This window comes from Folsomia candida, unplaced genomic scaffold (assembly GCF_002217175.1).
Source record: "Folsomia candida strain VU population unplaced genomic scaffold, ASM221717v1 Fcan01_Sc007, whole genome shotgun sequence".
NCBI lineage: Eukaryota > Metazoa > Arthropoda > Collembola > Entomobryomorpha > Isotomidae > Folsomia > Folsomia candida.
The window spans coordinates 6,534,817-6,559,170 of record NW_019091199.1 but is presented as its reverse complement, the minus strand read 5'-3'; the positions used below and the strand labels follow the sequence as shown (position 1 = coordinate 6,559,170).

At 40.0% G+C, this 24,354-nt stretch overlaps 5 protein-coding genes across 9 annotated transcripts; 2 read left to right on the top strand and 3 right to left on the bottom strand.

Annotated features, from left to right (window-relative positions):
- Nucleotides 1-22: 22 nt before the first annotated feature.
- On the bottom strand, nucleotides 23-2,111 carry LOC110852717 (RNA-binding protein 12). Its single transcript, XM_022100829.2, has 8 exons — nucleotides 1,973-2,111; nucleotides 1,789-1,886; nucleotides 1,628-1,677; nucleotides 1,505-1,548; nucleotides 1,362-1,437; nucleotides 707-1,284; nucleotides 477-540; nucleotides 23-383 (listed from the first exon to the last, which is right to left on the bottom strand). Exons 1-6 carry the CDS (start codon nucleotides 2,060-2,062, stop codon nucleotides 1,097-1,099), a joined length of 546 nt encoding a protein of 181 aa, XP_021956521.1. The 5' UTR covers nucleotides 2,063-2,111; the 3' UTR covers nucleotides 23-383; nucleotides 477-540; nucleotides 707-1,096.
- LOC110851620 (mucin-2) lies at nucleotides 2,084-7,509 on the bottom strand. Of its 3 annotated transcripts, XM_035853863.1 has the most exons (15): nucleotides 7,369-7,509; nucleotides 7,221-7,282; nucleotides 6,380-7,162; nucleotides 6,266-6,324; nucleotides 6,050-6,211; nucleotides 5,892-5,974; nucleotides 5,180-5,582; nucleotides 4,102-5,112; nucleotides 3,679-4,022; nucleotides 3,372-3,612; nucleotides 3,228-3,302; nucleotides 3,127-3,146; nucleotides 2,997-3,054; nucleotides 2,303-2,910; nucleotides 2,084-2,207 (listed from the first exon to the last, which is right to left on the bottom strand). In XM_035853863.1, the coding sequence occupies exons 3-14, from the start codon at nucleotides 6,610-6,612 to the stop codon at nucleotides 2,321-2,323; spliced, it is 3,279 nt and encodes a 1,092-aa protein (XP_035709756.1). In that variant the 5' UTR covers nucleotides 6,613-7,162; nucleotides 7,221-7,282; nucleotides 7,369-7,509; the 3' UTR covers nucleotides 2,084-2,207; nucleotides 2,303-2,320. The 3 variants fall into 3 exon arrangements, with proteins under 3 accessions (XP_035709756.1, XP_021955166.2, XP_035709757.1); XM_022099474.2 differs by lacking the exon at nucleotides 2,084-2,207 and having other exon boundaries at nucleotides 2,251-2,910; XM_035853864.1 differs by lacking the exon at nucleotides 2,084-2,207 and having other exon boundaries at nucleotides 2,687-2,910; nucleotides 3,002-3,054.
- Nucleotides 7,510-8,794: 1,285 nt separating this feature from the next.
- LOC110852716 lies at nucleotides 8,795-12,879 on the top strand. Its single transcript, XM_022100828.2, has 9 exons — nucleotides 8,795-10,432; nucleotides 10,529-10,592; nucleotides 10,670-10,990; nucleotides 11,056-11,196; nucleotides 11,275-11,461; nucleotides 11,560-11,618; nucleotides 11,688-11,858; nucleotides 11,926-12,083; nucleotides 12,152-12,879. The coding sequence occupies exons 1-9, from the start codon at nucleotides 10,166-10,168 to the stop codon at nucleotides 12,365-12,367; spliced, it is 1,584 nt and encodes a 527-aa protein (XP_021956520.1). The 5' UTR covers nucleotides 8,795-10,165; the 3' UTR covers nucleotides 12,368-12,879.
- Nucleotides 12,880-13,066: 187 nt separating this feature from the next.
- Nucleotides 13,067-16,494, top strand: LOC110851618 (ABC transporter G family member 21). 3 transcript variants are annotated; one of them, XM_022099472.2, is made up of 4 exons: nucleotides 13,067-13,633; nucleotides 13,762-14,171; nucleotides 14,422-15,300; nucleotides 15,380-16,494. In XM_022099472.2, exons 2-4 carry the CDS (start codon nucleotides 13,871-13,873, stop codon nucleotides 16,138-16,140), a joined length of 1,941 nt encoding a protein of 646 aa, XP_021955164.1. In that variant the 5' UTR covers nucleotides 13,067-13,633; nucleotides 13,762-13,870; the 3' UTR covers nucleotides 16,141-16,494. The 3 variants fall into 3 exon arrangements, with proteins under 3 accessions (XP_021955164.1, XP_035709759.1, XP_035709758.1); XM_035853866.1 differs by having other exon boundaries at nucleotides 13,067-13,666; XM_035853865.1 differs by having other exon boundaries at nucleotides 13,067-14,171.
- A 1,183-nt stretch (nucleotides 16,495-17,677) lies between these two features.
- On the bottom strand, nucleotides 17,678-20,040 carry LOC110851619 (ADP-ribose glycohydrolase MACROD2). The gene is made up of 6 exons (XM_022099473.2): nucleotides 19,042-20,040; nucleotides 18,845-18,982; nucleotides 18,671-18,787; nucleotides 18,476-18,588; nucleotides 18,313-18,417; nucleotides 17,678-18,244 (listed from the first exon to the last, which is right to left on the bottom strand). The coding sequence occupies exons 1-6, from the start codon at nucleotides 19,382-19,384 to the stop codon at nucleotides 18,152-18,154; spliced, it is 909 nt and encodes a 302-aa protein (XP_021955165.1). The 5' UTR covers nucleotides 19,385-20,040; the 3' UTR covers nucleotides 17,678-18,151.
- Nucleotides 20,041-24,354: the final 4,314 nt, after the last annotated feature.

The window sequence follows — 24,354 nt, the reverse complement described above, 5'->3', positions numbered from 1 at the left end:
CTTTACAAATTTTAATTTTTATGCACTTCTACCCCCTCTGAATACGCCTTGAATGGACCGGGAACGACCACAATCTCAAAACGAGTAGTCATGTCTTTTAGCAGATCTTCATACACTTCATGGACGTCGATGTGGGCAGGATTGGCCGGGTTGGAAGATGGAATGTCCATTCGTTCAAGTCCAAGGAACTGCCGATCCATGACCTTCATGAGCAAGGCGACCATGTTCCTGTTCGTGTGGATTATGATCCCGTGATAGGCGATGTATTTGTTCCTGCGTTCAACTTCGTTGTTGTGCAACTCTTCATTCTCCTTTTCAATCCGATGATTCTGTTCGATGAGCCATTTATTCGCATTGCGGATCGTCTCGATCATTGCTTTGATCTGTCAAGTAAATAAGAAAATCGAATTATTGTCGTCATAATGTATGAATTGTTAGATTTTTAGATAGCAAAGTAAATAATGTGGAAAACTCACTTTCCCTTCATCCATTTTCCTCGTGGGATGGATGCAAAAAAGTGTTATCCGTTCTTTTCTGCCCCTGTTTTAAGAAAGATTTGAAATCAGATTTTAAATTTTAAATACTTAAAATCAGTAAGAAGTAAAAAAAATGTGGGTCGACTTCGTCGACTTGTGGACGTATAAAAATGTTCAGTAATCTTTTCTTTACATAGCCACCATTCCTCATCTTATCTTACTTTACTTACCCGTTATTCTTGAATTGCTGACCAAAGTTATTGAAATGTGAATTAAAAACTTTGATATTTTTTTGCAAAACACGAAAAATATTCGGACAGGTATATCAATTCTAGAATAATAATAAAAACGGCAAAATGAAATGAAAAGCCGCTCTCACCCAGATTGGTAGTTGAGAATTTGAGAATGCTGGACCAGCAGGCAACTTGCGACCGATATGAGACTGCTACTGTGAGACTTTATTAACTTTTGACGATTTTTACATTAATTAAAACCATTAATTACATAAGAACATGCATAATTGAACTTTAAAATTTCATTTTTTCAAATCCAGTTTTATTATTGTTTTATCCAATCCTACAGCCAAATCACAGCTTTAGAGAAAATTGTTTCGATATAAATTATTTTTTGCCAAGTCCCAAAGGTTTTAATGGTCCCAAGGGTGGCAGCGATGGGAATGGGGGCATCCCTTCCATTGGTTTAAACCCTGGTAGGGGGGGAAGTGGGGGAAGCGAGCCAAGGTCGCCCAAACCAGAAAGTGGCAAGCCAGACAGGGGTTTAAAGTCGCCAAATCCTATTGGTCGCATAGCTTCGAGGGATTCAGAATAATGCAAAATTAGTAAAAATTGAATACATAAAATGGTTAACATTTGGATGATAACGCACCACCACCAGGTCCACTGCTGCCACTGGATGAGGATGAGAATGAAGATGATGAAAACCCTTGCATGTGGGTACCGTCCTGGTGCAAATTATGAATTCCGTTGTGTAAAATCTTTTAATAAAGAACTAGCATTTGAACATCTTACCGGTGACACCTTATCATATCCCGAAGATTGTGACGATGTCATCCCTGTGATGTCACAGATTTCAATAATTACAAGACATCCATACATTATTGAAATCATAAAATATGAGATAATTTTTGTTACCAGAATGTCTAGAATGTACACCGTCGGACGTGGCGCATTCGAAATCTTGACTGCAAAAATAAAATATCATGCTAGATGTACATACATATTTAATTACTACCGCAATTAACTGGAGACCTGGATATTTACTAAATAATAAATTAAATATCAAATAATAATACCAGCATTCCGACATTTGACCTGGAACCTTTTTACAAATTCCAGCAGATTTCGGTGCCTCTCGACAAGTAACACCTTTACACGTTCCTCTCTTTTCTACCTAAATATACAAACAAAAAAATATGAAATGTAAAAACAAAATCTAAATTTTCTTCATAACTTTCTTTCGAGTCGTATAATATGTACCTTGCCTCCTGCATCACCGTTCGTGGAAATGGAATGACCAACAGTGAGTAGCGCCACAAGCAAAATATTATACTTGTGAAAAGTGACCATTTTGAAATGGCACTAAAATCAATCTTTTTCAAGGGATCTCTCAGTCTGTGGATGACTTAACTGTGTGAAATATGCCTATGAAATGAGTAGGTATTACATCAACCTCCATCCATATTGATTGGTTTTTGTTTTGACGAAAGATTTCCTGTTTAGAAGAATGCACAATCGAACCATTCTAAACGTCTGAGTAATATTTTTGTTTTATTTTTAGACAAAAGTGAAAATGACTTGCACACATACATTCATAACTTATTCATATTAGCGACGATACATGACCATGGTTTGATGCATTACCATCCCCCCGCCCCCCATTCCAGAACTCATTCCATTGCTCATACCCATTCCTGGCGGTGGCGGGACAGCGCCCATTCCCGGCGGACCACCCATCCCACCCCCACCCTGCATCATTCTCATATTTTCAAAATTCTGAGCCTGCATAGCATTCATTTGAGCATTTTGCATCTCCATCATCCTCTGGTTTTGAAGTTGCATGTCGTTCATTGCATAATTTGGCATTGGTTGCGATTGTACCATTGTGTATTGGACATTCTGTTGTTCAAAAACCACCTGGTCTTCACCATCTTCTCCGCCTTCTTCTTCCGCCGTGGGGACGTCGTCCGTGACGAAATCAGCTTCCCAGATTCCATCCTTGTCGTCACCCTCTTCAACGGCATCGTTTTCATTGTCATCATCTTCGAAATCATCTTCCTCTTCGTTGGATTTCTTGCCCTTGTGTTCGTTTTTAGCTTTGTTTTTCGGGGATTTGTCTTTATTTACATCCTTGTGACTTGAGGTTTGGAGAATTGACTTGATCCCTTCTTTCGCATAGCTTTTGGGTGAGGTGCGTCCTGAGATGGACATAAATGGAAAGATAAGTATAGCTTTGTTTTTATGGAATTTGCATACTAAATATTGTCAGAACTAGCTAACATACCGTACATTACTAACTCCGACCCATCTCTCCTCCTGCACTTATATAGTGGGCAGCACTCCTTCGAAATTTTTCGAAAAATTCGTATAAATTATATGTACTATAAATATATTATACTTATCATCGTCTTCACCTTCGCCCTCCTTAAAGATCCTAAAAAAATGGTTCAATATTCATTTAAATTCGGATATTTACAAAAACATTTTCTACCCACAGATTCGAGGTAAGACAAACCTGGTGGACATGTCAATGCGCTAGATTTTATGGGCGTACATTCCGTATTTTGGAGTGGCGGAGTGCAAAGAACTCCTAAAATAAATAATAAATAATTTAAATTGATTTTTGATGAAGATTTGACCATCACGAGCTTAATTTCACCTGGGCAGAGACTCGACTCCTGAAGAGGTTCTGGATTAGCTTCCCTAAGGATTAGATATTTTGGAAGTTTTTTGACATTTGCACCAGTATATTTGAAAATAATGGCAACTCCGCCAGATCGACTGAAACCATAATGCATGCTGTATGATGACGACGACGACGAAGAAAAAGTACGACCTCCTTGACCCCCTTCTTTCGACTTCAAGGGGCATCGCCATATGGAACAGCAAGAGTCGAGTACCTTTCATAAATTAATTTAAATGTTAAATATGTAAATATTGAAATGTCCTTAAACAATCAAAGTTACCCCTTTGGGCTTCAGTTTCTTGGGGACAGATCCTTTTGGTAGTTTTTTGCAGCGAGCCTTACTCCAACCACCGCCACTGGGCGGATGGCACTTTACAGACTTACACGTCTTCACGTAACGGACCTCTTTCCGAGAGAATTTATCGCTTTGGATTTGCACATCGAAAATTATGAAGGGTTTTGGTGGTGGGGCTTCATGGTTCTCGTAATCGATATCGTATTTCGTCTCGGCTGGGGATGAGGTGTCAGCAGAGTTGGATTCGTCTTCACATTTGGGGGCAGATTTTTCATCTTCTTCTGGCGTCGGACTTTTCACGACAGATTCAGAAATCCCATCGCTAATTCCTGGGAAAGAAATGTATATGTTTGTGATTAATTACAGTAATCTTATCAGTGATCTTATCTGCCTATAAGTCATTATTACCAAACTGGACAGAATATTTGTCCCCAGAATCCGACGAGCATTTGAACGCCGGACAGCAATCCACCGCCGACCCAAGGAGGATGAGCAGCTCACAATCAGTAATTTTTGAAACGACGCATTTTTCTTTGTCGGGGGCTGGAAAACATTTCATATTGCGACACTGAGGATTCTTCGAGGTCGAGTTTTTAATCGAATCTTCTCCCTGAGTTGATTTTGGTTTTGGCGTTTTTTTCGTTTTTGGCTTTGATTTCGAGGGGGCTTTTGTAGTTGTCGGGGGAGGTGGTGGAGGAGGAGGTTCGGGTGTGTCGATTTCTATGACTTCGTTATTAGTGGTTGTGGGCTGTTGAGTAGTAGTGGGCTCTGTCGTAGGATGACTGGTTGAGGTCATGCTGGTGGTACTACCAGCAGTAGTACCGCTGGTAGTTTGAACTACAGGAGTGGTAATGTCGGGGGTGGTTGGAGGTGGCGTTGTGGGAACCTGCGTCGTCAGGATGCGTTTTTTGGGAGGTTTAGTTTTTGTAGGGGCTTTCGTGGTCGTTCCTTTCGTAGGTTTTACAGTTGTTGTTGTTGGTTTTGTAGTCGTGGTCGGTTTTGCCGTCGTCGTCGTAGGTTTGGATGTTGTGGTGGGTGTCGTCACTGCAGGTTTTTTAGTTTTCTTGGTTGGTTTCGTGGTGGTGGTGGTGGTGGGCGAGGGTGTTGTTGGGGGTGGTTCTGTTTGAGCGGCTGTAGTGGTGGGAACAAGTGTGGTCGTAGGTTCTTGCGTTGTGGGGATGATTGTTGTGGGGTGTTGGGTTGTTGAGATTATTCTATTCGTTGAGGTCAAGATGGGATGTGGCGTTGTTGTGACTGGTTTCTGTCGTTCGAATCCTCTCCCTTTGTGTTGCGTAGGTTGTGGTGAGGTCAAATGCACGGTCATTGCTGTTGTGGAGGATACCATCATGACCGGACCGAAGGACGCTGCTGGATTCTCTGTTACCGTGTTGTTTGGAGGTGGCTCGGCGTAATACATTCCTAGAATAAAAATACAAATTTCAAGCCGGGGTTTAACAGGTTTTTTTTGTATTAATTAACAACTCACCAAATTGTACCAAGTACATTTTAGTCGTTTTTCCTGCACATTTGTAAATCGGGCAGCAATTTCCGTCCGAGATTACGAGTAATTTATAACTTTCAGACGCCTTCACTTCACCACAGGTCACTTCAGGTTGTGGTGGTACACACATCACTTTTGGACATGTGGAGCTTTCACTACGTTCCATTTCCATGAGTCGATTTCCCCACGACATGTCTAACGAGATGTCCCACTCCTCCTTTTTGACGACAACTTTTCCCCCTTTGTTCGCTTTACTACCGCCTCCTGATTTGATCTTCGTGTCGTTTGACGGAGGAGGTGGTGGGTCTGTTACCGAGCTTGCCAAATCTGCCTCCGTGGCGGAAGATCCACTTTTCCAGTATGTTGACCTTTGCCACATCCCAGAATGCTGTGCATAATTTTAAAAAGTAGCATGAATAATACTCATAATTGTTTCGTTTCTTGCGGGTTTGTTACATTTCTTGCATTGGAATTTGCAAAGCAAGAAATGCAAGGTGCAAGAAACTGCAAGAAAGTGCATAAAATATGCGCCATCGAACCACGCGCTGTATGAAGTATAGCGGCGAGGCATAATTTTTCTTCCGCCTTGGATTTCTTGCAGGTCAAAATATCTGCAAGAAACCACTTTCTTGCCCTTATTTCTTGCACGTGGTTAGTTGCACCCGAAACACTATAAATAATATGCAAAAACATGTACCCAGTAGTAGAGAGATCCTGTACCTCCTGTCGTGCAGATCCACATTGGACAACAGTCTTCTCCCAATCCCATCAGCGACATGACTTGGTTGAAGCAATAAATAAATGCAAACCATTCCAAATTATTTCTATATGCCGAATTAGATTTTCATAAATTACCTCCGCTTGGGCTAGATTTTCTACAATTTGGCGAAGGTTGTCCTCCGAGACACGTGACGCCGTAGCAGGTCTCGTTTTTAGACTTTTTCTTCGGTTTTGGAGTCACCTTTCCAGCCGCGTTCGAACTTGAACTTGATTTTGTTGCATTGTATCCAGTCATTCCTAATTCATTTATCACCATAAATAGTGCACATTTTTTCTATATTTCCTCCTTACCATAGTGCAGCGTCGTTGTCCCGTTTTTGTGCGTGCAAGCGTACACCGAGCAGCAAATCCTTTAATATTTATGATTAATTAATGTATCATCATTTATTAAATACTATTTGTTACCTTTGTTCCCCATAACTCGTTGTTGCTCCCAAAGTTGTCGCATTTCTCGCAATACAAAACCCTGCAGTTGGCTTGGGTTTGCAAGTGATTCCTTTACAGAGATTGGGATCATTTCCTTCCCCCGAAAGGGGACAAATGTTCCCCAGAATGAGAAGGATGCCATGAATCACGACGAAAAAAAACCTCCTTGAATTTATATTTGACAGGACAAGGTGTGGAACAATTTTGAACATTATTATCTTAATTAAATTCTAGTAATGTCTTCAATATATTTAATTAATTATTGTTATTTATCCCCATATTAAATCCACCAGGGTTCAAAAATTTGGAAAACTAATTACTTACGTCACGACCAAAGTGTGTGTATGCATGGTCATAAAATTCTTGTATATAATTTGCAGTCAAGGCCTACATATGTATGCCCACACGACACAAAGTAAATTGCAAGTAAACCGTCGAATTGGAACAATGATAACATTTTTCGTGTTAATTGCTTCGGGTCTGATTTATTACCCTTTTGTGACACATTATAAAATTGGCTTAATAAATATATGGCATACAAGAAAAATACCTGAGTACAAACATTTTAGGAAATAAATCTTTACGAAATTCCGGCATCCGCTAAGGCCTGTGCCAATTCGTCCATTTCCTCTTTGGTGGCCGCGTTCGCGACGGAATCGTGACCTCCGTCGGCAGTACTCGTCACAGATCGGCCCATCTGCTCGTCCGACTGGTAATGAACCGTTTCACTTCCACTAACCATTGGTCCGGAACCGTTTAGACCTGGAAATTTTGGAAATTTTTAATTTCCTAAAACTGATTTTCAAGTATTTTTGTTTACCATGAAACGTAAAAAATTTAGAGGAGTCATTCTGCTTGCATTTCCATAACGGACAACATTGCCTAAATTGTGGGTTAAAATATTTTAAATACATTAAAAATTATGAAAATTTTATGAAATTATGAAAAATTATTTAAGAAAAAACTACATTTTAGACCCGGTTGGACGTGGAATATCTTTTTCGCTGGAGGGATCTAACTCATTGCATTTGGCATTGTCAGGTGGATTTTTGCACTTCACATCGCTGCATTCACTACCCCCACGGATTTCGCAATGTGAGGTACGACACACGAGAAAGACGATGGATAACAGTATTGTTTTCTTCATTGGTATTATTTATTCCGCAGTGTGTGTAAGGTAACAATAGAGGCAAAAATTGTGGAGATTCTGACAACTGATTTATTGATGGTACTAGTTTAGTAAGTATGGTATGCAGTGCAGTTGGCTGGTACAAAAAATTAGTACAATATGATCAACCCCTTATTTGGCACGAGTACCAGGAGTGATGATATCATTCATAAAAATAATTAGCCATTTGTTATTATCACTACAATTTACAGGTGAAACTTTGAGCTTTGTACTTGCCAAAAAACAATCTATTGTTCTTGATTGTAATAAATATTTGTTAATATGTGTACACACAATATGTGTCAAATTTAGGTCTTGATTTCCTGTTTATAGAGACGCCATGCGTCATATAATATTCGCTATGTAATACGTCATAACATAATATTGAATATTTACTAATACATAGAATTTCGAAATTTCAAAAAAAATCATATAATGAATAAATACGTTTGCATTATTTGCTATTTACTCACTCATGGGAGTGCAAACCATGTTCAATTCAGATCTTTTTTGTGACCCATGAATTCCGGTAGACCAACACACAGCATTTGGTGCGACACTTGGACAATGTACAAATTCGGCGACTTATGGGCGTTGCAAGTTCACGTAAACGCTCGCTCGACCACCACAAACCAAGCAGAAATTTTCTCGCTCCAATTCTCCCACGCCAAATGGACACTCAAGGTCTTTCATTGTGTATAACGTGTAACCCCCATTTTGGTGGGGCCAATTTTATTTTGTTCAAAACAAAAAGTAAGCAAATCAGTATTTTTGTACTGTGTTTGATAACAATCGGTTTTATACCGGCGTCGGTATGTCTATTGAACTGTGCAGGTCACAAAAAAAATCTGAGTTGAACATGGTTTGAGTTATTTGTCATTATTAGTCAGAATCTTTCTTAACCGTGCCTGGGAGAGTGAATTTCTTAAAAATGATGTTTAGGGCTTATTTTTGGACAGAATGGAAAACGGATCGGTAATTCTGTGGGGAATGGGTTTCTCCACAGAATTACCGATCCGTTTTCCATTCTATCCAAAAATGAGCCCTAAACATCGTTTTTAAGAAATTATTTTTGTGCCTGCTTCCCAGGCAGCCTTAAATAAGTTTAACAACACTATTTCTTCAGAAAAATCCCTTCAACGCGTTCTGGATTTGTAGCAATGCGTCATCAATTTCCAGTGGGTTAGCACCTCCCGCATTTGCAGTGGAATCATGATCACCCTCGCCCACGCTGGACACCAGCGAGCGGTCCTTGGAGTAGTGCACCGTCTCCTTTCCGACGCCTTGAACTCCTGTCATTTTATAAAAAAATAGAGGCAATTATTATATTACGATTATTGATTGTTAGAAATACCGAAAAACCGAAAAATCATTACCGTGAACCGTATACAAACTTCCATCCCGCTTCCAGCATTTCCAAAGGGGGCAGCAATCGGCCCCCGTACCCCCGCCGATTTTATCAATAAAATCGCAACTCTTCTTTTCTTCAGGGGTCGGTTCCACGCAAACAATTTGATCACAAGCACCACCACCGTTTCCCGGTCGGGAGGACGCCACCACGATATAATTGACGAGAAAAAATAGTAAACACGACTTGTTTTTGTGCAACATTTCAAAATACCGTCGGAGAAGAAAATTCCACAATTTATTTTCTCTGTTCTTTCCTTTTGGTTAATAAATTGGTCCAGATTTTGTATTTATGCATTAGAAATCTGTACAGATTTTCCTTATAAATTTACATATTACTCAACTTAATTCCAAGAATGACTCGAATCCTCACTTCTAAAGAATTTACGAGTTTAATAATTAAGTTACTGGAAAAAATTGTATGACGAGATGTTTACCCGTAATCGTGGTATAAATTAAATATCTACATATGTACACAAATGTACGAGTCAAAAAGGTGTCAATCTGTACATACATACATAAAATTATTGGCACGACGAAAATAGGCATCGCAATAAGGAATTTACTGCAATTTTTCGTTCTGGAATCGAATAAAAGATTTTATGGCGAATTTAATTTAACACTTGGTCATAAATCGAATCAATTTAATGAGGAACAATAAAAGTATTGTTTTTCACAGGAATGATTGAGTTTCTTTGTTGGATGGAGGAGGAAAATGATATCATCGTAAGTACATAATGTGCAATGCATTTGACGGATTTCCTGACGCATAATAATTGCGATAGTGCTTAAGCACTGACTCAAGAAACCTCGGGTAATGAATGAAACTTGTCTGAATTCTCATGCCACTGCCAGGTCACAGGTCAGCCCGTATCGTGGAGAAGGTCAAGGTGGCTGTATATTCATACATACGTATTTATTTGTATTTGTGGGCATTATTTAAATATTTTGAGTGAGTGAATTTAAATAAATAATAATCTCTTTGGGAAGACGAAAAGTTAATAAAATTCAAAATTTGAAGGTCGCAATTCGTATAATGCGTCATAAAATGGGACGAAACGAGTGTAACAATTAATTAATTATTAGGAACCAATGCAATGCAAGCAGTGTATTGTTCGCAGTTTATGTAGCTTGGTATTAGATAGATTTGCATATTTTAGTAGGAGATAGATTTATATTACTAGATTGTAATGGTGGCAGTGGAAATGGTCACGAGATGTCGACCATTAAAAAGGTCTTTGTGCAACGACAGCATCACCGGAGTGGTGGTGGTAGTGCTTGCGCTACTTTTGGTACAATTTATCACTGGAGGTCACGCAAAAGGGGCGTCGGACGATGAAAACTCGGCGGCGAAATTGCCACAATGCGCAAAAGTGACGTGTACCCAACCTCCAGAAGGGCTACAGTGTAACAAGACTGAAATTAAAAATCCTGCAGTGCTCAAGAAAGTTGGGAAGGTGGGCGAAAATTATTATTATTATTTTTAATTAATTTGAATTTAAGATTTTGAAATTCTTTGAAATTTTGAAACACTTGAACTAAAATTCATACAGATGAAGGAGTGCTGTACGGCGTGGCGTTGTAAAGAAGAGGACGGTAGTTTTTCGACATATTTCGGTGGGGTTAAATTGGGAACTTGGGAAAAGTTGTGAATTAAATAAATACGTAATTTGATGTTTTTTATTATTCTGCAGGAATGTCGGGCACAGAGTCAGCCGTTAAGAAGGATGACAAAAAAGATAAGAAAAAAGACAAGAAATCAAAATCTGCCGTCACCACGACCGAGAAAGAAGACGAGGCTGAGGCAACAACGCCAAAACCTAAAAAGGCGTCAAAGGGCAAGAAACCTGCTAAAAATGCTGCCACAACCGAGAAACCTGACGAGGACGGGGAGGAAAGTACTACCCCGAAGTCTAAAGCGACTAAAAAACCCAAGAAAAAGCCATCTGCAGTCACAGTTGCTCCAGAGGAGGAGAAATCGCCCGAAGATAAGTGTGCCGAGGCGAAGGCGAAATGTAGGCGGTTTAAATTTCCGACATAATTTTAGAAGAATAATTACATTTTAATTTAAAAAAATTAGGTCCAATGCCAGAAGGGGACGACGCCTGCACAGTTACGATGTCAAAAGAATCTTTGAATTTCAAGCCGAAAGGAGAGTTGGATTCTTGTTGCCCGATATACAATTGTACTCGGCCGGATGGATCTTATCGACTTCATTATTGTGAGATCTATGGAGGGTTATCTTATTTTTTTTAAATAAATTACGCAATTAAAATTGTACAATTATGTATTGTTTTAGTAATGTCGGGAGGGACTCAGCCGAAGAAGGAGGATGAAGTCGCATCAGAGAAAGGTGAAGGTACGGATGATAAGAAGTGTCCGAATGTTCAGTGCGCCACCGAACCCCAGGCAGGGTCGGATGGTCCAATATGCGAAAAATCGACGGAAACAGAATCCTCCAGAATTAAAAAGCTTGGGCCATTCAGGTACAAAAATCGATTGTCAAAACTTCAAATATTCAGAATTTAATGGAGTTTGCATTATTACTGAGATATAAGAACTTATCAATCTTTCCAAAAATTAGAGAATGCTGTGACATCTGGAAGTGCGTGTATCCTGATACTTCATTTTATACGCATTTCGGTAAAAAAAACTTTCTTCAAATCTATACTTTCCTCCTTTGAGCAGTGACACTCAATTTGACTTCTATAGAACTTCAAGCTCCAAGTTTTTGGCTGGCAGAAACATCCTTCCAATCCGAACCTTCTACTAGCACCGTGGTAAATGCGGGTATCGAAGAGCCTACAACAACTGAAGAAACCAGTACAGAAAAACCTGGAAATGTTTCCGGAGACGAAGTAGCCGAGCCGGATGAAGCAGCAGGTAAATACATATTTGCATAAATACTAAATTAAATCTGGATTAATCATCCATTGTTCCTCAACCTTAGAAGAAGGTGGTGATGCTCCCGCAAAAAAGAAGAAGAAAAAGAAGCCGAAACATCCCCACAAACCGCAACCCGCACCAGCCCCCAACGGCAATGGGCGTTACGCTTACTCCACTTATTACAACACGTCCTGGTCAAGTGGAGACAATCCTGGTGGTCAGGTAATTAATTGTCCACACCTACATATTTCTTAGCCGTTTCATCAAATACGTCTCAATTTCCCCATTAGAATCCCAACGCCGGTGCCAACAATCCAAGTCCACCCCAAATGCCCTCGTATCCTATGGGTCCTCCCCCCGGCACGATTCCAATGGGCCCACCCCCCGGCGTTCCGATGGGTCCACCTCCCGGTACCGTTCCAGGCATGGGGTACGGACCACCCATGATGATGCCGCAACAACCCATGATGATGCCCCCCATGATGTTCCAAGGCAGAAGAAGATGAAGAATCCCTCCTTAATGATGACGCCGTTTCTTTCTCTAAAAAAAATGAATCGTGCCCCTGATGCATATTAATTAATTAATGAATCTCCTCCATTCCCTCCAAGAAGAAGATACTCGTCTTCATTTCATGTCATATTTACCAAAGCACCGGAGGGGATGGATCATCAAATACATATCCATCCATCCACATTTTATTACATTCTGATAAAACCAGCATCCAATTTATTTATTTTATTCGCTATGTACACTACTCTACACACTTTTTCCTTCTTCACTCACTCACTCACATCACATCTTTCGTTTCGCTAATCGTTCACTGGACTCACTCGCACGACGACCAGCAGCCAAGCCTAACTTATCACCGATTTCGTACATATACATTTGCCAAAGTGTATAAAGAAGTCAAGTGAATCGTGAACTCTGAGGTCCCCCACCGTCCGTCTGGTTCGTTCATCATCATATTGATGTGATCAAAAACATGATCATGTTCAAATAAATAAATCCATAGTTTTATTGTGCATCTCAATTTTCCACGCTAAATAACATAACAGCACACCAAAAAATAACTTATTAAACTGTCCAACCAACCCTTCATTTCATTTCATCTCCTACATAAACTCCATGTGTATGCAAGTTAAGCTCTCTGGTCTTCTGGAGTTTTTTGCACTCTGTTCTAATCAGTCATTGCATTTTCCTCCATCCCATCGCGAGTTAGCGAGTGATATGATGATGACTGTACAAAAGAAGTAGTTTCTCTGCATAAAATATAATATGGATAGAATGCCTGCCTCCCAGTCACTGCCTGCGATGATATCGCAGTGCAAACAGTGTGTCCAAAAAGTGAATCTTCACTGCTGCATACATAGTTTAGTTTGTTGCCCATTATTCATCAATCCAACTCATAATAACTGCATGCATAATACGGTATACGAATGCGAATAGTGAGTTCTTGTTGGATAGAGATGCGATATTTCCATTGTAATAAAGCAGTTTGGTAGAGAGAGAGATGATGAGAATCATCATTATTATTTATTACGGCCGACTGCATTGTTCGACACGATTGGACATTTGATTTGAAGAGTGTATAACTAACTAACTTTTGCTGGTTTGGTGGTTCTCATTTTTGACTCCATTCCACTCGTGTGAATGAAGCCATGCAGTCACATAGGAAAAAGTAAGACGTCGTAACGTAACCAATCCACTTGTACGATTACTTTACTACTACGACAGAAACTTGTTCTTCGACTAGATTGCGCAAAAATAATAGGTAATGAAATGAAATCATTTAGTTAGTTTAGTGGTGAGTGAGTAAGATAAATAATAATTCTGGATAAGAAAAAAAGAGACGATTTAATAGGAAAAGTGGGTTTAAATCGTGGGTTAATTTTTTTACAGAGAGATTCATGAAGAACATAAACAAGTGACCAGCACGATACTGCGACGTGACTCCGATACACGTGCTTTTTTATAGGAATTAATTCCGTCCCCCTGATGAGATAGAGAGATGTCGTCCTGTGACAAACCACTCCCACCCCTGCTCATCCCCCCGGCTACGTTTGGTGGGGATGAAAAACTGACCTGTTCGACGTCTTCGTCCCCTCCGTCGTTGGTGTCCTCGTCGTCCACGGCTTTGTTAGATTCGCCCCCGACGACGTTACTCTTCTCGAAATTAACTACCCCACCAGTCTCGTCATGTTCGAGGTTTTCCATCCATTCCATTTCGGGTTGTGCGTCACCTGGTCAAATTCTGGCGATTATGGGACCCACGGGATGCGGGAAGACGACAGTTCTTAATGCCCTTGCAGGTTAGTTTTGATTGACATTTCTCACTATAACGATAGGCTGTTAGGAAACCTACGCTTTCAAAATGTCCGTAAATTTTTCCATGTCTTGAGTTGGGTCAAAATTTCCGGAGTTGATCTTGAAATCTGTGTTGAGTGTTTTCTGTACATTTTTCAAATTGTCTCCGGAAATTTTGAGATAGAAAAAGTTACTGAAATTTTAAAAACGTAGGTTTACTAACTCCCTAATATTTTCATTTTAACCTATCACCAGGTCGTGTCCCTCTTTCTTCTGGGTCAATCTGGGTCAACGGCTCACCCGTATCGAGGCGTTTGTGGCGAACGAAATTCGGCTACGTCCTCCAACAAGACGTCTTTTTCCCGACGCTCACCCTAAAACAAACCTTGATCTACACCGCACTCCTCCGTCTCCCTGGTTCGTACTCGTATAAGGACAAAGTCTCCAAGGTGGAGGATATCATAGAGGCTCTCGATCTGTACAAGTGTCAACACACGCGGATAGGCGATGATCTCGGGATGACCCCGTCGGCCCGAGGTCTTTCCGGTGGTGAGAGGAAACGTCTCTCCATCGCCTCAGAACTCTTGACGAATCCATCCGTCCTGCTGATCGACGAGCCCACGAGCGGTCTCGACTCCTTCACGGCCATCCAACTTATCAAAAGTTTGAAACATTTTGCTCAAAGTACGCAGAAAAACGTGGTACTTTCCGTGCACCAACCGTCGTCCCGCATGTTCCAAATGTTTGACACGCTACTCGCCTTATCGAACGGGAGGACGGCGTACTTTGGCCCGGCGAATGAGATGGCGGGCCACATGGCGTCCCTCAGCCTGCCCATCCAACCGAACTATAACCCTGCCGATTTTCTCCTGGAGACGTTAAAATACGAGGAAAAAGTGGTCGTGGCGGGATGGAAGGATAACAATAATCATCACACGCAGAAATTGTTTGAACAAATCGAGACTTATTCGGCCACGTCGAATAATCCATCGAGCAACAGTCCGTCATCGTCCCCAACTTCTAGTCGGAGGAAGAAGGAGAAGAAAAATAATCAGATTCCGTCTTCCTGGGCGACATCGTTTCTCACACAAGTTAGGATTCTGACGAGGAGAAATATCCAGCTCGCTTTGCCACGTGAGATAAAATTTATGAAATTTTGAAAATGTTCTTGTCCTTAATTTTGTCCTTAAATAAATATTTGCCTCTATTCTAGGTGTATTCTCGTCCATAAACGTCGTCCAGACCTTCGTCCTGGGCATCATGGCGGGCCTCGTGTGGTGGCGATGTCCCCGAACGGAAGAAAATCTAGACAACTTGGAAGGTTGGATGTTCTTCTCGACAAACTTTTGGATGTTATTCGTCCTATTTCAAGCCCTCTGGGCGTTCCCACCGGAACGACCCATCGTCACGAAGGAACGTCGTGCCGGAGCTTATCGGTTAAGTTCCTTCTACACGGCCAAAATCCTGGGCGAACTTCCCCTCGAAGTTACACTGCCATCAGTCTACTTTCTCATCAGTTACGGCATGATCGGGGGCACGATCGCGTCGTCCCTGGGAATTCTGGCGAGCCAAACGTTAGCCTCGATTGCGAGCCAGAGTGTAGGTTTGTTTTTTTCCTCCCTCTTCGCATCCGGTCCGGCCACCACGGTGGCGGCCATTTTTACCGTGGGGGCACAACTCTTGGGGGGTTATCTTACCAAAAACGTGCCATCTTATCTTAAAATTTTCTCCATTGTGTACAACGGATTGAGAAACTTAGCCATCGTGGAGTACTCGTGGGGCCTGCCGGTCTCGTGTGGGAAGGAGGCTAGTAGATTTCCGTCGTGCAAGGAGGGAGCCACGTGGGTAGATCCGAACGATCTTTTATGGAAGGATGAGACTGAATTTCCCCTTTGGGCGCACACTGCCGTGTTAATAGGAGTCATTCTAACGTTTAGAACGCTTGCTTATATTTGTCTCAAGAGGCAGTTGTAGTTATAATTCGATACATTACAGATACACCAATATAGTCATTACCTATGTAAAAGTTTTTATGAAAAGGGATCCAAAAAGTGTGCTAATTTTCATAAAATTTTAAAAAAGGTGAACACACATTTTATACAAATATATTTCTATTTACAAATACATATAAATATTTACCGAATTATGTACTTTAAATATGTATGTAATTCACCATTTTAATCACACCTAAATATTTGCTACCTTTTAGTCAGAAACTCAATACCTGATTGTGATACGAGTTAAATGAACAATAATTAATTTATCTTGTCCAAATATTACACAATTTCTCGTTTTAATAAAAAAACGCATATATTATTTATTCATCAGTCACATTCTCCAGTCGCCACATTTATTTGGTCATATCCGTTTACATATGAATTTGTGTAAAAAAAGTAACAAATCATAATAAATTATTGGGCATTGGATTGACACCTCAAGGGCAAAAGTTTATTGTTCCCTTGTTGCAGCAACCACCTCCTCACGTTACACCACACATTACAAATTACAATGCATGAACTGAATGAACATGGTGTTATCTCCAGACTGAGAGAGTGAGAGAGAGATCAGCCAGTCTCATTTATAGTTAGTTATTAGTTGTCATTTAATGCAGGCACAAACGTGGCGTGGCTAATGACCAGAAGATGCATTAATTGTTAACAATGGTACGTATGTATGTACATCATTTACCACTTTTTGGCAAGGTGGTGATGATGAGAGAATGACCCATCAAGAGGAGTCCAGTCCGGACCATTTCCCGTGTGGATGAGGTCACTTGATGAATTTTGTATGTATGTACGTAAATAGTATGAACTTATCAGAAGTGGCCGTGGAAGGGTGGGGACAGAGGGACAATGTCCCCACGGTTGTTCGATGTTCCCATCATCTGCCCATGTTATGTAGACCCCTCCTTCCCCTATTCTGCAATTAATGTCCCCAGATGTTCCCATTGGTTCCGCGGCCACTGCTTATCAGTAAGGTAATGTTTGCCTGGATTTGCGCGGTGGCTGTTTTACCAGCGTTTTATTTTTGTGTAGAATTGCATACTTATTATTGTGTTTGGGATTGATTCAGGTGTCATATTTACGTGGATGAAATGGACAGTAGTAAGAATCAGGGTTAAACAACCTATAAAGTAAATTATTAACCTTAACCAGTGAACAAGATGAAAGTGGTGAGAGTTTGAGAATGAATTTTGGAATTCCAGAAAATAAGCACGTATCAAAAACCTGAGAAATGCGAGTGATTGACATTTTTCCATGAATTTGCCACCTTTAACACGAAACATTGACGTCATTCGCGTAACAATTGAATAATAAATCAATCCCAACTCCAACTTAAATAAATCTGAATCATATCAATGAACAAATCACATTTGACGTGGTGGATCCAGTTTCAGTGTCAGAAGTTGAAGAAATATGAAGCTACATATTTATTTTTTTATTATTATTATTTGCAATTTTGGTATGCAATGCATCAAATAAGTTATTTGTGATGGTGCAATTTTATTTTAATCACTGTATTTAAATTAGTAAACTTTTTATTATTTTATTTTAAGCAATACGCAATCAGTTAGTCAGTCAGAATTATGTACATATCTATGTAGCGGCAAGAAATACATGTAATTGCAAATTATTTGTATCTCTTTCATAGCATATTTAGCGTAAATTATAAATTATTCATACGAAAATTCCTAAAATTTCTAAAAATTCCTAAAATAAGTTCGCGATCTTAAATTAAGATTTGCTTTAATTATTGCTAAATCAGTCGCATAAGTCAGAATTATAAAATTGCACATATGACAAGCATATATAATATTATTGGCTCAAAAACTTTCTACTTTCTCCACTTTCCAACTACACCGCACTCTTCTTGATAAATATAAATCTGGATATAAAAATCACTGGAAGCGTAGAGAATCTTACTGTCCACTTGTGGCATACTTATAATGAGATAAAATTTAGTGGAAGGGATGCAAATAAATAATTTAGCCAATGTCGACAGGGAAGAACCACTGCATAAAGCGACGATACAACACTATTTGATGGGTGTTGTGTAAAGAGAAGATTACTCGGTCCACCTAAAAAGGTGATAGAATTGATGGTTAAGTATGAAGCTATTTAAGAAATTCCTTAATTAATTGATTACCTTATCTCGATGCCCTTGCAGAAAATGACGAACCGTGTTGAGACTAATTCTAGCAGCGAGGGATGGGTCTGCAGATTTACTTCCGGTTGATATACAAGGAAAGACCTGAAATGTTTAGGAAGTAAATTTAAAATAAGAAAAAAGAGATAATTATTGAACCCACAATCGTGCGTAGTCCTTTGTCAATCAGCAATTGGAGAGATTTCTGGTAACAGAGTTGCAAATTTGTTTCCCACCCAGGTTCCATCCCGTGAGGGCCGTTGGTGTGGATAATATCTGAAAAAAATTGTAAGATAAAGCCAGAAAAGTAATTTATTGATTGGTTCACTCCGATTTGATTTCTTCTGATTTCGCTTACATTTTGCAGGGAGGTTAAATCCTTCCGTGATTATGACTTGCCCCATATCGAGAGGCGTCAGAGATGCACATGCCATCCGCAGAGATGGCCCGGCTTCCTCGTTAAGGACCTTGGACACTGAAAATAGACACAAGAATCTCAGAATTTCTCATAATTATTTTAATTAATACACACCTCCATTGTCGGGACAGAAATCCCACGTTGTCGAGTTGACAATCGCGTCCACTGCAAACTTTGAGATGCACGTATCAGCCAGACTCAACGAGACAAGATGATTGAGGCCATCGTCCACATAGAACACATTTCTTGGCACTGAAAAAAATGGGAAGGTCAGTTACAAAATCTGGTCAAATAATTAATTAACTCCTTACAATTAAACTTGGGTAAATGGTCCCCTTGATCCTTCACGTAAATCCCCCAGCTGGGTTTGGCCTTCCAACTCACACCGTTATTATTCCCGTTAGACTGTTGTCTATTGAGGAGAAAGTTGTTATTGTTTTTATCTCCGCTTCCTCCTCCTTCTCCTCCAGAACCGGATGTCAGCAACGCGTACAAAATGCAGCTGGCCGGGTCAACCTCGTCATCTTGATAAGGGTCAGAGTACACACAAACTGCCGCACTGGTCGTCGTCATCGTCGTCGTGTTTGGGGACTGCGGCGACTCCACGGGGGGAGGCGGAGGAATGCTGTTATTTACACCCACCGGGGCTTCCATCCCAGGTCGTCCCCTTGCCGACAACTTGTCGACGAGAAGAAATTGGTCATGTGCAAGGCACGCGGTTTTAGCTTGTCAGTGGTCACGAACGTTGAGAATGGTAAGGTAATTAAATTTGTGTCCATGCCTCACCAACCAGACCACTCTCACTCTCTCCGCAGCAGTCAAGTCCAATGAACAATGCAGACCGACATGGCCAAGTCCGCTAACTAGCCGAACTAAAATCAAACAAATAGTGATGATGAACGATATGATGAGATTGGATTGGATGGTACTTGTGATTTGGATGCAATGCAGTACGAGCCCGAGCTCAGACTCAAATTCAACCCGACACCATGAATGACATACTAAGTGCAACCATAACTTTATTATGTTATCATGACGGTGAGGCAGAAGGGAATGCGTTGATAAGCTACACGTGCTTTAATGTCAATGCCTCTTTTCCAGCAGCAGCAGCCAAATCTATGCAGAATGATCATTGACAATGGGGGTTGCATTGAGGTGATAAGGTTTGTTTTCGTTCGTTGGATTGGAGGAAGGTAGGTGATGATCACATTGTCGTCTCGATTTTCATGGGAATGAATGTAAATTAATCGGGGTGGACGATGTCCCAGACAGGATTTTTGATAACCTGCGACTTATCTGAAACCTGACTTCACCTTCACGTCACCCGGGCATTTTGTTTTGCAGGCATGACAGTAAAATGAGCTTTTTGTTATCCACGAGGTTCCTGCTGTTATCTCTTCAAAATGAATTGTGTAATGTTCTACATGGGAAAATGGGTTCGTGACACGTCGCACAGAAGTACTTATCATTATTTTTGGTGGTGGTCTTCGTCTAGTCAGAAATTCTGAGTCACAATTCGAGACCTTGAGACACTTATTATTTAGACGATTGACATGTGTATCGAGTCATCACTTTAAGCAACGATTATTGCTTCTGTAAAATCGTGAGATTAGTAACTGACGCCAAGGTTATCTTTTCAATATGCATTAAAAATAAAGAGTTTGAGTCGAGTCCCGTCTTGAAATTCGATCCGCTAAATGGTGGTTCTGCCTAATTGATCTTTCACCCATTAAAAATAACTGACGTGTTGTCCCATGAAGTTGAAATTGGATACATATTGTGCATATTTACATACGTTGGGTTTTCTGGTAAATAACAATGACCAGACGAAAAATATGTATCGATCCATCAATCAAGCTCAAGTGTTTACAATTTGGACATTTTTTTGCATTTTATTGTTATCTTTAGTCCAAAAATCCATTAAATACACGAAATAAGTGAAGACTTTGCTCCCGAAATCGACTGACGTTTAGACTAAGGGAGCGTCCATAAATCACGTGAGCGATTTTTTGACAATTTTGACCCCCTCCCCCCCCTTGGTGACCAATGGTGATAAATTCATTACCCCCCCCCCCCCCGCGGTCACGTGACAGCATACCCATTAAACCTATTTTTCGCCAAGTGCGATTTTTTGTGGCGGATTTTTTTTTCGCAAAAAGTTTTTTCGCCAAACTGACCTATTTCCGACAGGAAAATACATGGCACAAATTAACCCAAAAATAATATTCCTAGCCCATTTCAAATCCGTAGTTAAATTAAATTTTAAAATTATTGAAAGAACTATTTAATACTAATCAGTAAGTATATTGAGTAATTCAACATTCTTACTTCTTATGGACAACTGCGTAAACTTATTATCTGAAAGAATAATGAGAGTTCTATGAATGTGCACTCAAATTTGGGAGTGGTATATATGTGCAAACCAGACCTACATAAGATTGTCAAGTAAAAATTTAAAAATATGCCGTATTCGAATTTAAGATAAAAGAGACTAACGATTAAGTAAATACATACTATCAAGTTTAAGATTTACATCCGAAGTTTAAAGAAAATTTTTCGTGGCATGTCACGTGACTGCCGCCCATTACCCCCCCCCCCCCCCCTTGGTGATAATAGGTGACCAATTTCAGACCCCTCCCCCCCCTCTGATCGATCACGTGATTTATGGACGCTCCCTAAATGTAAAAACTTTCAGGGGAATAAATGTAAATTAATCGGGTAGATGACGAAATGCTAATTGAGACGCGTAGATAACAAAACCTGTCATTTGGCAGATCCGACGTGATGCAATGCGACGAGATGCGGTTATCGCCTCTATAACCCCATCACCCTCAACAATATGTTATTTATGCAAACTATTTTTATTCCCGATGTGATAAAGTGCTAATAAAATCAAGATAACTTCAATACAAATCGGGTCAGTGTCTGATAAGCGTGCATTTTCCCAAATGGAAAAAACCTACGTATGCCTCAGTAGACATACTGATAAGCAATGAGTCAAATGATAACCAGAAAAACAACAGGTGATGACATCTTCCCCGAATTATTTACGACGTATAAAATAACGATAACATGCGGCCTAATGTACATATTCCACGAGATCTGATTATCTTTAACGTTTCCGGTTACGCAACATACACAATTTCGTGTGTCGTTTGTCCCGTAATAACATCATAACATACATAAATATGTACACAATTCATAACGTATGTAGGTTTGGGACACGAGGCAAATAAACAATCCGATTTCTACAAACAGTGCCACCAAACCCATGCTGAGAGATTTTCTTATTAACAAATTTTCCAAATAATGTGACAAGATCCATCCTTCCGTCGTGGTAAACAAGAGATGAAAATAATCCCCTTGGTTGAAATGAGAGACAATAATATCATAATTGACAATTTTGTGGTAGTACGTATGAGGAAAACATAATCTCTTGTTGTGTTGCTACCTGCTGACAATTTTATCAAAAAAATGGGCGTAAATGCTGCGTAAATATTTTTCTTATAAATATATTTGACAAATGTTGTTACATTCGTGCTACCGGAAGACAAACTAGGATAAGTCAGCATCAGAATGTAATAAATATTATGTTATTAAAAAAGGGTATGTAACTAAAATATAGTTAACCGATTAAGTACATATTTATCTATGTGCGTCGTAGTAATGCCGTTAAACCAGGAAATTTCTACTATTTTCCTACCATATTGAATATGTAGTGACTCTTTTTGTCGCTATTTTATGGGTGAGAAGCAGAATCGCTTTGTAACTTGATTCATATTTAGAGCAGAAAGAAACACATCCCAACTTTTCAGAGGTCATCATTAGACACCATTTACATATGTACATATATATTGTGTAAATAAGTGAAGAAAACAGAACATGAATCGAATCTTAAGGGCCATTCGATACCCGACTTAGACATACTTATTTACCATACCAGACAGACACCATACCACAGTTCTTTTTCCACGAAAGCATATTATCCTGTATATTTTTTTATCAAGCTCAATTGTACCGAGAAACTATAAGGATAAGTATCTTTTATTGACGGAGAATTACACGATTCAACCGTCAACCATGATAAATAATGATGTCTTACAAGGGAAGGTCCCCGACTGCTTATCGTGTCCAGGGTACCCACTATGTTTTTTAGAATCTACTAGGACCCTAGACGAAGGATCCATTCATGTTTCCGTGTTAATCGCATATTTGGCGCCATGGCGTGGCGCCAAACTTAAAAATCTGCGTTTTCGACCAATTTCAAACCTCCATAACTTTTCTAGTTTCCGGGGGATTTTCAAAATCTTGGGCTTAAAATGATCACAAAGTTCAAAATTTTAAGAAATAAATGAAAAATGAAAAAATTTTATTTTTTGGTATTTTTTTGGCGAATCTCCAAGCGTAAGAAAATTCCAAAATTTTGACAAAAATTGAAACAATAAATTTTTTGAAAATTTTCATGGTATACGAAAGTTGAACTCTTTTTAATGATTTTTGGAAATTTTTTTGAAAATCCGCCCAGGATTTCAAAAGTTATGGCGGTTTCAAAAATAAAAACATACAAATTTGGCGAATTTGGCGCCACGCCATGGCGCCAAATATGCGATTAACACGGAAACATGAATGGATCCGTCGTCTGGGGTCCTAGTAGATTCTAAAAAACATAGTGGGTACCCTGGACACGATAAGCAGTCGGGGACCTTCCCTTGTTAGACAACCCTGAATTTTTTTCATGATCTCGGATTCGTCACGTCCACGTCTGTTCATTCCCCACGATTATATATTTTCGCCAACCTTGACATTGCCTAGCCTGGCCTGGCCTCAGACAAGGCATGACTGATAGTGGTTGGCTGGCTAGCAGAGGGAAAATTGTGAAATGGACACTTTGCACACAACCGATTCCCTTCGGCCCAGTCGTAATTTCATTGTTCTTTCCCCGTCTCAAATTCCACTATGTCTCATCCTCCACCCAAACTTGTATTGTATTATGTACATACCACCAACCAAACCACAAGTCACAATCAAAGACCAGCTTTCTCTCTTTAATAATGCAGTCGTATAATGTGCAGCGCAGGTACGTACGTATTAAATGAAAGAAGAAAGAAGGCGCACAGATTTGACGATGAGGAGGAAAACAGTTCACAGAAAGTAAACCGATTGTCAGTTTTGGGTAAACCGATTTATTTGCGAGACAAAAGGAAGGATCGTTCACATGACGAGGGAGGCTTTACTTTTGTACGCCAACAGGTAGAGAGAGAGACGGAATGTCTGCAGAAGACTAACTTTCTCATCCGTATTCATAATATGAAACCAATTCTCTTCCTCGTCAAACAAGCAGACGAGACGAAGTAGCAGCTCCTTGAATTAAATTGGATTCGGATTTTGGCAGACTCTTATTAAAAATTCATGAGCTCCTCGCCTGATTTGCACCACTTTACATTTCTTTTTGTCACTTGAAATCACGCCGTGGCAGTGTTGATGAGGAGTGAAGAACGTCACGTAGATGGATAGAAGACCAGTAAAGTCCGCTCCCCCCACGCCACGCCGCGTGCCTGCCTGCATGACTGACATTTAGCAAACTTTCCAAGAGAAATGTTGCAAATTCTTTTATTTTTTGCTGA